The sequence below is a fragment of the Capra hircus genome, assembly GCF_001704415.2.
Source record: "Capra hircus breed San Clemente chromosome X unlocalized genomic scaffold, ASM170441v1, whole genome shotgun sequence".
NCBI classification, from domain to species: domain Eukaryota; kingdom Metazoa; phylum Chordata; class Mammalia; order Artiodactyla; family Bovidae; genus Capra; species Capra hircus.
In genome coordinates this window covers 41,196,148-41,207,436 of record NW_017189517.1, presented here as the reverse complement: position 1 = coordinate 41,207,436, position 11,289 = coordinate 41,196,148, and the positions used below count along the sequence as shown (strand labels likewise).

The following is an 11,289-nucleotide window of genomic DNA, read 5'->3' as shown; positions in this document are numbered from 1 at the left end:
AATCCAAACATGTGTCTCCTGCATTGGCAGGTGGATTCTTTACACTGAACCACCCTGAAAGCCCTCAAATATCTGTAGTGATGAACTAATTGCAAGGAATACCAGGCCCACAGAGGCACACAGCAATTTCTCCAAGTGAGCACCCACACCCTCCTCCAGTTCCATGCCCATCGTCTCCCATAAGCAGCTAGAAGTGGTGCAGGCTGTCTCCATTCAGTCTAAAGTAATTTGTTTGGTATTTGAAGAGAGTGATGAGAATATACAGGAATAGGAGTGAGTTGAGAGGAACAGGGAGTAAATAATGAGAACTCACTTTTTTAAAAAATTATAATATATGCAAACAAATTTTAAACTAAAACGATGTTCCACTATTCATATTATTATGCTGTGTGTGTGCTAAGTCACTTCAGTCGTATCTGACTCTTGCAACCTTATGGACTGTAGAGCACCCAGGCTCCTCTGTCCATGGGGATTCTCCAGCAAGAATACTGGAGTGGTTGCTGTGCCTCCTCCTAGGGAATCTCCCAACCCAGGAATCGAACCCACCTCTCTAATGTCTCCTGCATTGGCAGCGGGTTCTTTACCACTAGCACCACCTGGCAAACTCTCATACTACTATATTTATTCCCTTTTTTATCACTCATACCCATAACATCTTTCTCTCTCAGTAAAAATTAAGCTACTTTTGTGCTTTGAACATGTGTACAATAATGTTCTGAATTCCATGAATCCTGCCTGATGATTGACATTTAGATTTACACACGTTTTCCCCCAATACACACTGTGGCCACAGTGCCCATCCCAAGGAATATGTCACAGTAAATTTGAAAGGATATTTTAATCACGTGGATTAGGAAACTGCACTGTGCTGTCAGTGTGCCTCCAATTTGGTCCTAACGGATGCTGTCTGTCCTTCACCCACATCCACTCCAGATGGCTTCATAACAACCACTGGACTACATAAGAGTCAAAAGTTTCTTGCTCTGATCACAGTGAGATCTGGGAATTGAGTTGGTTGAAGAAAGTGGAGGTTAAATGCATCGGGGATGAAACTCAGGGCTCCTAGCACTGATAGTCCCCCAACTCCCTACCTTCACTTCCTACAAACTATAACCAAGGTCTAAGAAGAGGCTTTCATGAAATGATCCAGGATCCTGAAAACAAAAGCTGTGAGAAGCACTGGACTTGTAATCATCATCCTAACCCTTCTTCCTGTTTTCTCTAGCCTGTGACTGGTGTGAGAGGTACAGCTTGTCCACAAAGCAAAAGCCTTACTGTGAAGGACTGACACTCAGCCACCCAAAAGGTCAGTTATTCTGTATATTTGTCCTCCCCAGAATTCCTACTTCTTTTCAAAATAGTGACATTTGTTCTGTAAGTAATGTTACATGCTCTATGTTGTATATCCTGGATTATTTTTTCCAACTATGAGGCAACAGGGCTAGGACTAAAAGGCAGGTCCTAGCGCTCACATTACTTCAGTGTAGTCCCAAAGAGTTGTAAATAAAACCTGTCAAATGAGGGAGGAGACTTGGAGATAAGGTGGCTAAGCCAGAGACAATACTTGGAAATTGGCAGAAGCAGGGATGTTATTTAGCTAATGAGATGTTTGCAAGGGATGCCCACTATCTTAATGGAGTCAGCGGAAGTGGGTAAGCCAATTCCCATACTGTTAATTCACACACTTTTTATTATTTGAATTATTTCTCAAAGAGCATATGAAGTGAAAGTAATTTAGTCGTGTCTGACTCTTTGGGACCCCATGGTTTATACAGTCCATGGAATTCTCCAGGCCACTCTAGGGGATCTTCCCAATCCAGCAATTGAACCCAGGTCTCCTGCATTGCAGATGGATTCCTTACCATCTGAGCCACCAGAGAAGCCATATAGCACATACTTTTAAGATTTACAGAAATAGGAATTGTATAGTAGCTTTATTAAACTTCTAACAGAAATCTTCCATCCTAAATGCCTACCCACTAGACCCAAGTGGCACAGTGGGAAAGAATCTACCCGCCAGTGCAGGGGACTCAAGAGACACAGGTCAGGAGGATCCCCTGAAGTAGGAAATGCAACCCACTCCAGTGTTCTTGCCTGGAAAATTCCAGAGACAGAGGAGCCTGGTGGGCTGCAGTCCATAGGGTCGCAAAAAGTCAGATACAACCAAGGATCCATGAACACACACAAAAAGATCACTGAACCAATAAAATACTGTACCCCTTATCCATGTACTCTAGAAATATTGACATAAAACAATATGAATAAAAAATATCAGTCAAGGTAACTATATGGGCAAAAACATGTCAGAATTTTATTATGTTTTTGACTTGTAACCCTCTTTTTTTCCCTCTCCATGATTTAAAAGACAAATGCATAAAAATAATCATTATAAATCTATATTAATGGGCACAAAATGTATATAGATGTAATCTGTGACAATAACAACATAAAGAGAAAGGATAGAATTGTATAGAAGCAAAATTTATGTAAACTATGAAACTAAGTTGTTATTAATTCAAACTAGACTGTTAAAAATTGAAGTTATTAATTGTAATCTTCACAGTAATCTCTATGAAAAAGAAGTATACATTATTTAAACATAAAAGAAATCAATGGGTAATTGATGAACAAAAAAGAATTGCTTGACTTCTAAGTGTGAGAAGGATCTGAATTAATGGCAGTTCTTTCATGCTGGGATTGAAGAAACCACATAGTAAGATACGAGAGTAATCTGCAGTTGCTGAGAACAGTGCCTGGCTGTCAGCTAGTAAGAAAACCGAGACTTCAGTCCTATATCCTCCAGGAACTGAATGATAAGAATGTTTTGTAAAGCAGATTTTTCCCTAGGTTTGTCACCAAATGAGGACACAGCAAGCCAACTTCAGTCTTACGAGTCTCTGAGCAGGAAACACAGCCATATTGTGACTGATTTCCAACCTATAGAAACTGTGAGATAAATTTTGTTACATATGCCTCTAAGTTTGTGGTGATTTGTTACCCAGCAACAGAAGACTAATACAGATTTTGCTGTATTTCCTGATGTGGAAAGATGTCCAAATATACTGTTAAATTTTTAAAAAGTCTCAAAACTATTTGTGCTATGCTGTGCTTAGTTGCACAGTCATTTCTGACTCTTTGCAACCCCATGGACTGTAGCCCACCAGGCTCCCTTGTCCATGGAATTCTCCAGGCAGGCATACTGGAGTGGGTTGCCATGCCCTCCTCCAGAGGGATCAAACCCAGGTCTCCAGCATTGTAGGCGGATTCTTTATCAACTGAACTACCAGGGAAGCCCAGAAAACTATATATGGTTCAACTAAAACGTGTGCATACACACTGTTATTTTAATTAAAAAAAATTTGTAATAGGTTTAGAATTGGAAAAGCCATTAGAATCTGCTTTATTTCTAGTACAGAAAGGAGATTTACCTTAAAACATTCTTATTAATATTAAGAAAAACTGAGTTTTAATAAAAGCATTTGGGTACAAAGCTTTCTTTCAAAAATCTTACTAAGTTTAACAAAGGAATGTTTTACATTAGCTGATAGAATGTTTAAATGATAATTTTCCCACTAGCCTTTGCTGTATGACACATGCTGTATTACAATGTTTCAATTTTTTAAAAGTATTTGAAGTAACAGAAGAACAAAACATCTTTTTTGACCATGAAATTTTTACAACTTTTATCATTAGAAAAAAAATTGTAATAACTTTTAAAAAAAACTTACTTGAGTGGTGAACAATAGTTTCTTTTTTTTACATTAAAAATTTTTTTTTACTTATTTTTCAAATTAATTTTTGCTCCAATTAAAATAAATAAATTTATATTTAAAAAACAATAAAATAAATAAAATAAAATAGACAGCCAACAAGGACCTACTGTATAGCACAGGGAATTCTGCTCAATAACTCTGTAATAACCTAAATGGGAAAAGTACTTGAAAAAGAATAGATATATGTATATACATATAACTGGATCACTTTGCTGTATGACAGAAACCAACACAACATTGTGAACAATAGTTTCTTGTACTGATTAATGGGGGAAAATGTAGTCACCTTAAAATTTTCTTTTTCTTCAAAATTTCATCTTGCTATTAAGCATAGTTCTGTTCTTTTCTTAAGGGAGAAGCTCACATTATATAATTTTCCCCTGGTTTGATGGTGGCTCAGAGGTTAAAAGCGTCTCCCTCCGATGCGGGAGACCTGGGTTCAATCCCTGGGTTGGGAAGATCCTCTGGAGAAGGAAATGGTAACCCACTCCAGTATTCTTGCCTAGAGAATCCCATGGACAGAGAAGCCTGGTAGGCTACAGTCCACGGGGTCGCAAAGAGTCAGACACGACTGAGCCACTTCACTCACTTTATATAAGTACATGCATAAAAAATGATTTCTAATGATATGCACCAAAGGAAATGGTTTTATTTTTGAGAAACAACTCAATCATTAAAATTAAACAATTTAAAAAAAAAACAGAGACTGAAATAAAAATAGAAGAAATGGAAATTACCTATCAATGAGGGATGTGTGTATGTGGGGGTATTTGTGTGTATAATAACCAATTTCAGGGTTACTGAAATGGATTGTTTGCTTGTATAGAAATCTTAGGGAAATGTATCCAGTTTGAAACTTTTCCCTTCAACCTAAAATTCTGTTCTTAATTGTTACATGGATGTGAGAATTGAACTATAAAAAAAGCTGAGCGCCAAAGAACTGATGCTCTTGAAATGTGGTGTTGGAGAAAACTCTTGAGAGTCCCTTGGACTGCAAGGAGATCCAACCAGTCCATCCTAAAAGAAATCAATCCTGAGCGTTCATTGGAAGGACTGATGTTGAAGCTGAAACTCCAATACTTTGGCCACCTGATTCGAAGAGCTGACTCATTTGAAAAGACCCTGATGCTGGGAAAAATTGAAGGCAAGAGGAGAAGGGAACAACAGAGGATGAGGTGGTTGAATGGCATCACCAACTCACTGGACATGAGTATGGGTAAACTCCAGGAGTTGATGATGGACAGGGAGGCCTGGCGTGCTGTGGTCCATGGAGTCACAAAGAGTCGGACACGACTGAGCAACTGAACTGAACTGAACTGATTCTCTATATAGAAGCTATGTAACATCCTAAATATTAAAGAAAAATTTTAAGTATTATTTTATCCTTGTTTGAACTAAGAAAGTATTCCTTTATATAAATACATAAAAAATAAAGCTTCTGAAAGAATATATAGTAAACTCATGCACTTTCTACATTATTCATGTCTGTATTACTTTACTTTTTAAAACCCAATCATTAAGGATAATAAAGATATTTAAAATAGAAGCTGAGTTACACTAAGAATTAAAGAAAATAAATCAGCAAAAAATCTGATGATTTTTAAAAACCCATCAAAGTGTTTCCCAAACTTATCTGATTTTATAAATTATCTGGGATATTTCTTAAAATACATACTCATATCCCATCCCAGACCTACTAAATTACAACTTCAAGAGGATTAATCTGTGTATCTGGGTGTTATTTTCATATCTAGGATGTCATCCAAAATGGGGCAGATTTGGAAAATCCTGGCAGATCAGGGTAAACAACAACAACCCTAAAAACTGAGAAAAATAAATACAACAAAAAAATTTTTTGCTGTTCAAATGAATTAAGTACAGTGTAGCCACACACAAAGATGTTCACTTAAAATGTACCTATGTTAGAAATCTAAATAAGCATCAATAGGAAAACAAAAAATGAATTACAATATAATTATACAATGGAATACTATACTGCTGTAGAAATAAAGGACCTACATCTATATATATCAACATAATTGAATCTGAAAAAAACTGATTTCTAGGAAAAGTAGGTATGTAAGAAAAGTAGGCTGTTTGTGTATGTAAACATATCTATACGTAAATATGTATGTATATATACTCACATTTAAAGTACATAAAATAACTATGTATGTGTTTATATATATAAATGTATTATATATATTTTCAAGCTATATATATTATAAAGCATGGATATATGCGATATTCTTTTAATTTAGTTTTATATGATTGCAACATTTAATAAATGAGTTTGAGTGAACTCTGGGAGTTGGTGTTAGACAGGGAGGCCTGGTGCTGCGATTCATGGGGTCGCAAGGAGTCGGACACGACTGAGTGACTGAACTGAACTGAGGGTGCTATCTAGAGAGACTATATTTGTAGGATGATTCAACAGCAGAAACAGAATGGCAAGGTTTTGCAACTTTAATCTTAGTTTTCAAATAAAAATAACATGAATGTATGCTGATGGGAAATAGAACAAAAACAACCACCCACCCCTTCAAAAAATAAACAGAAAGGGAAATAATTAGAGTGAAATCGTTTTTTTTTTTTTTAATGTTACCTCCTACCTATTTTCCAGACTTTCTAGACTCTCACCCCACTCCCCCAACACACCTTGTCCCGGTTCCAGCCTGGTACAAAACCAACAAGACTGATGGGGGAAATTCTAGGCTTTACTTGCTTCAGAGTGGAAGGGAGACAAGTGAACACTTAATAGTACAGAAGAGGAAGAAGCAATTCTTTAAAAGCTCCAGCAGAAATCAGGAAAAAGGCAAATACAAACGACCAAATATTATGACCGGTTTGGTGTCAAAGATGATAAATAGGAAAATGAATAGATAGATAAACAAACAATAAATAGTGGATGTGCAGTACCCAGTGGTATAGTTGGGGAGAAAGTAGGACTGAGGCGAAAGGTGGCCACGCCCCCGCTCCCGCCCCCAGCTCGCTCTAGCTCCGCAGGTAGGAACCTTAAATGAGGATGTGAGCTCACAGTGACGCAGACCTAGAGCCCGCGCTTGAACTGGTCGCTCTTTCCAGTTGCAGTCCGTAGTCCTTTGCGGCTGTGCGCCGGCTCGCTGTTGCCTTAAGGTGGGCGAACTGTACCCAGAAAGGAGGAAGCCGTGGAAGCTGACCGCGATCCTCGGCAGGTTGGAGGGCGCTGGCTGGGGAGGGGAGCCGGGGCCTGAGGGTAAAGACCAGAGCGAGGCCAGGACTGGATTCTCTCTACTGCTTCTCCGATGACCTCACGTTTGTTTGGTGCAAGAAATGGAGGACTTGGTGGGAGGAATTCAAGAGGCGCCAAGGGTTGGAGAATGGGTACGAGATAGTATCTCCTAAGAGCTGGGAGATTGGGCAATGTCTGGAAGAGAAGGACCGGGAAAGGAGACTGCGAGGAAACGACCCGATTGCTGCAGCGCGCCGGGAGGGGTGCGCGACCGGCGACCCTGGGTTGGGGGTGGCAGACTCTGCAGCGGGTCTAAGCCTCCGTTCCCGGTATTTCTTCACCTTCCTTCCATTTTGGAGCCGGAAATGGTGGCTGTGGGAACTCGAAGGAGTAGGGGAGGGGACCGGGCGGCTGCTGCAGAGGATAGAGACAGGGATTAGGTGTGGGAAGCGCGTCCCTTCTATGGAAGAGGCAATCGACTGCGTGTGCTACGGACTTCTGAACATAGGCCAGGAGCAGGAAACCGCTTCTGGTCGCTTCAGGTCGGTGTGAGTGTGGGCACTGCCTGCGGACGCTAGGGTAAGCCTGACAAAGCGCTGACGCCGCAGCGGGGACAGGTTTGCTATGCCCACGTTCCCTCTTTGCCCTTCGTCCATCTTGATGCATAAAATGGTGGGCAGTGGAAGAAGGGGGAGCTCCAGAAAGTCCCCGAAAGGTCCTGGCAGATACCTACATTGAAATTATTTATAAATGAACCATGGAGCCACCCAGCAAGCTCTTCGGACTACCCCCGCCTCACAAGTTGTCCCTTTGCTTTCAAGAAATGGTAATTAGATGACGGGGAAGGACCAGACCGTGGAGGTGAGGGGCCTAAAGAAGAGGTTTGGAAATAATCAGCTTTGATTAGAATGTCTGTTTCTGGAAGACAGGGTCACAGGGCGTGAATAAAAGCCGTGAGAAGGGATAGAGGAGAAAGGGAAGGCAGCAACACATTTCTAGCGGAGTCCTAAACCCACTAGACAGCTGGCGCCCCACCCCCGACGCTGGTCCTTTAATCAGAGTGATCAGTGCTGGCTATTGTCGCATTTCTCTCTATAGGTCTTTAGGTCCGTTGGTGCAGCAGATTTCAAGGCTGAGAGAGGAAGACTGCTTCTGATCCCTGCAGGTATGGGAGGTGCCCGGGACTCTATTGTAGGGGTGCACAGGGCAGAATGGGGGGAATTCCAGCCCTCCTTGCCCGACTAAGTGCAGGAGAAACCTGGCCGAGACTGGGTCTGTGGCTGGTGACGGAAGAAGGGAGTAGAAGGACAAGCTCTGCGTGGCCCCTGGACAACTTGTAAGGAGCTCTGGAGGCTAAGGCCTGGTCTTTCCACCATGGTCCTGCCCACCAGCCACTGGGAGCCAGGAGTGGAGGGGGGAAAGGTTTTCAGGGAAAATGATGGGCTTTGGGGCAGGGCTGGATCTGGGGCTGGATCTGGGGCTGGAGAATGAAATGGCAGCCCACTCCAGTACTATTGCCTGGAAAATACCATGGATGGAGGAGCCTGGTAGGCTACAATCCATGGGGTATCAAAGAGTCTGACACGACTGAGCGACTTCATTTTCTTTTCTCTGGATCTGGGGCGCCCCCTTAGAGGGCACACTGAAGTCTCTCAGGTGGTGAAACATTTGCTCACAGAGCTCTGAATCTTATTACAAAGCATTCGTTTCATCTCCTAGGAAGAAGAAGCGGGGAAAAATATCTCAAGATGGAAAAGGACCCCAAGGAAAGGAGAGAAGAGGAGCAGGCTCTGGTGCAGAATGAAGAAGCTTGTCCTATGGGAGGTGGTGAAGGCGCCAAGCCTAGAGAAAATGTTAGAGGGGATTGGGACCCACCTGCCCAGGATTTTAGAGAGGATATGCCTAATGGGCTTGTCAATAACATTGACATTATAGATGGGGATGCTGATGATATGGAGAGGTTCATGGAGGAGATGAGAGAGCTAAGGAGGAAAATTAGAGAGCTTCAGCTGAGGTACAGTCTGCGCATTCTTATTGGAGATCCTCCTCACCATGACCATCATGATGAATTTTGCCTTATGCCTTGAATGCTGAGGTTAATAATCATAAACCCCCTGCTTCACAAACCTGCATTTTCTTGATGTACCCTTTACTCTGAACCTTTTGTGTTCTGTCATTTTTCAGATTAGTGATTTCATTTTCACTTTTGACTTTAAAAGAATTTCTGTCAACTTGCAGAATAGCAGGGGAGATTTAATGAACTTGCATGAAAAGATGTCTATTACATATTGTAAAGCTAATAAAGCACTTCAAAAAGCAGTCAGTAGATATACTATCTTATTTTACAGCATGCATTTTATATACATATATATAGATAGATAGATCTGAATGTGTCTTTTTATTTTCTTGATTAGCTGTTTTTTTCTTATTTTCCCAAAATAATTATACATGTGTCAAAAAAAAAAAAAAAGAAAAGAATCAAAGAACTTACCAATCAGATTATAAAGGGAATGGAAACAATAAATATTTGAGGTACAATTTAAAGACATAAATCTTATATTATCTCTGGATCTCTTATTTAGAAGCACAAACCTATTAATCATTACAGTTATGTTTCTTTAATATCAGCCTTGTTCAGTTGCCCAGTCATGTCTGACTCTTTGCAACCCCATGGACTGCAGCACACCAAGCCTCCCTGTCCTTCACCATCTCCCGAAGTTTGCCTAAGTTCATGTCCATTGCATCGGGTGATGCCATCCAGCCATCTCATCCTCTGATGCCCTCTTTTCTTTCTGCCATCAATCATTCCCAGCATCAGGGACTTTTCCAGTAAGTCAAAATATAAACAAATATCAGCCTATTTGTTTATAAAATGAAGATAGAACATGCTTTACAGAGCTATTGTGGTAATCAAATGAGGTGGTGACTGAAATCTGTGTCTGGCTCAAAGGACACATGCAAGGCCCAACCCTCTAGGTGTCCTTCATATTTAGGGAAGGGCACAAGCAGGTCTACCAGCAAGTCGACTGACTGCCAGTAGGAGGCACCCTTCTACATATGGGAGGGATATAGTTGTGCGTAATGCCATGACTGCTTGGCAGTCCTTCCCTTCTGCTAGGTTTTCCTCCCTCCACTAGTCCCCACCGCGACTGATGCTCTGGGGGAGTCTTAAAGGTGACAAAGACGGCCTGATACTTTTGGACCCCTTGGTGGTCTGAATCCCCAGTTTGTCCACTCAGAAATGCGGAGAATGCCCCTTCCTGCTTAGTGTGCTTTCAGTTCAGTTCAGTCACTCAGTCGTGTCTGACTCTTTGTGACGCCATGGACTGCAGCATGCCAGGCTTCCCTGTCCATCACCAACTCCTGGAGCTTGCTTGAACTCATGTTCATCAAGTAGGTGACACCATCCAAACATCTCATCCTCTGTCATCCCCTTCTCCTGCCCTCAATCTTTCCAAGCATTAGGGTCTTTTCCCAATGAGTCAGTTCTTCACATCAGGTGGCCAAAGTATTAGACCTTCAGCATCGTACTTCCAATGAATATTCAGGACTGGTTTCCTTTAGGATGGACAGGTTGGATCTCCTTGCAGTCCAAGGGACTCTTAAGAGTCTTCTCCAACACCACAGTTTAAAAGCATCAATTCTTTGGTGCTTAGCCTTCTTTAAAGTCCAACTCTCACATCCATACATGACTACTGGAAAACCCATAGCTTTGACTAGACAGACCTTTGTCAGAAAAGTAATGTCTCTGGTTCGTAATACACTGTCTAAGGCTGCCTTTGTGGCTCAGCTGGTAAAGAATCTGCCTGCAATGTGGGAGACCTGGGTTGGGAAGATCCCCTGGAGAAGGGAAAGGCTACCCACTCCAGTATTCTGGCCTGGAGAATTCCATGGACTTTATAGTCCATTGGGTCACAGAGTTGGACATGACTGAGTGACTTTCACTAGGTTGGTCAAAGCTTTTCTCCCAAAGAGCAAGCGTATTTTAATTTTATGGCTGCAGTCACCATCTGCAGTGACTTTGGAGCCCAAGAAACTAAAGTCTGTCACTGTTTCCTTTGTTTCCCCATCTATTTGCCATGAAGTGATTGGACTGGATGCCATGATCTTAATTTTTTGAATGTTGAGTTTTAAACCAACTTTTTCACTCTCTTTCACTTTCATCAAGAGGCTCTTTAGTTACTTTTGCTTTCTGCCATAAGTGTAGTGTCATCTACATATCTGAGGTTATTGATATTTCTCCCAGCAATCTTGATGCAGTGGGAGCGCTATCTCAGGTGGTCTGTGTGTCTCCTCTGGAGAGCT

General features: G+C 41.4%; 2 protein-coding genes across 4 annotated transcripts in view; one reads left to right on the top strand and one right to left on the bottom strand.

The window, feature by feature from the left end:
* Nucleotides 1-171, bottom strand: part of LOC102183400 (nuclear RNA export factor 2) — a 16,422-nt gene extending 16,251 nt beyond the window's left edge. Inside the window, exon 1 of the mRNA XM_018044110.1 lies at nucleotides 103-171. Coding sequence (XP_017899599.1) covers nucleotides 103-171 — 69 coding nt within the window. The remainder of the gene's footprint in view (nucleotides 1-102) is intronic.
* A 6,629-nt stretch (nucleotides 172-6,800) lies between these two features.
* On the top strand, nucleotides 6,801-9,304 carry BEX5 (brain expressed X-linked 5). Of its 3 annotated transcripts, none has more exons than XM_005700126.3 (3): nucleotides 6,801-6,967; nucleotides 8,083-8,149; nucleotides 8,704-9,304. In XM_005700126.3, exon 3 carries the CDS (start codon nucleotides 8,733-8,735, stop codon nucleotides 9,069-9,071), a length of 339 nt encoding a protein of 112 aa, XP_005700183.1. In that variant the 5' UTR covers nucleotides 6,801-6,967; nucleotides 8,083-8,149; nucleotides 8,704-8,732; the 3' UTR covers nucleotides 9,072-9,304. The 3 variants fall into 3 exon arrangements, with proteins under 3 accessions (XP_005700183.1, XP_005700185.2, XP_013831627.1); XM_005700128.3 differs by having other exon boundaries at nucleotides 6,801-7,136; XM_013976173.2 differs by lacking the exon at nucleotides 6,801-6,967 and adding an exon at nucleotides 7,432-7,563.
* Nucleotides 9,305-11,289: the final 1,985 nt, after the last annotated feature.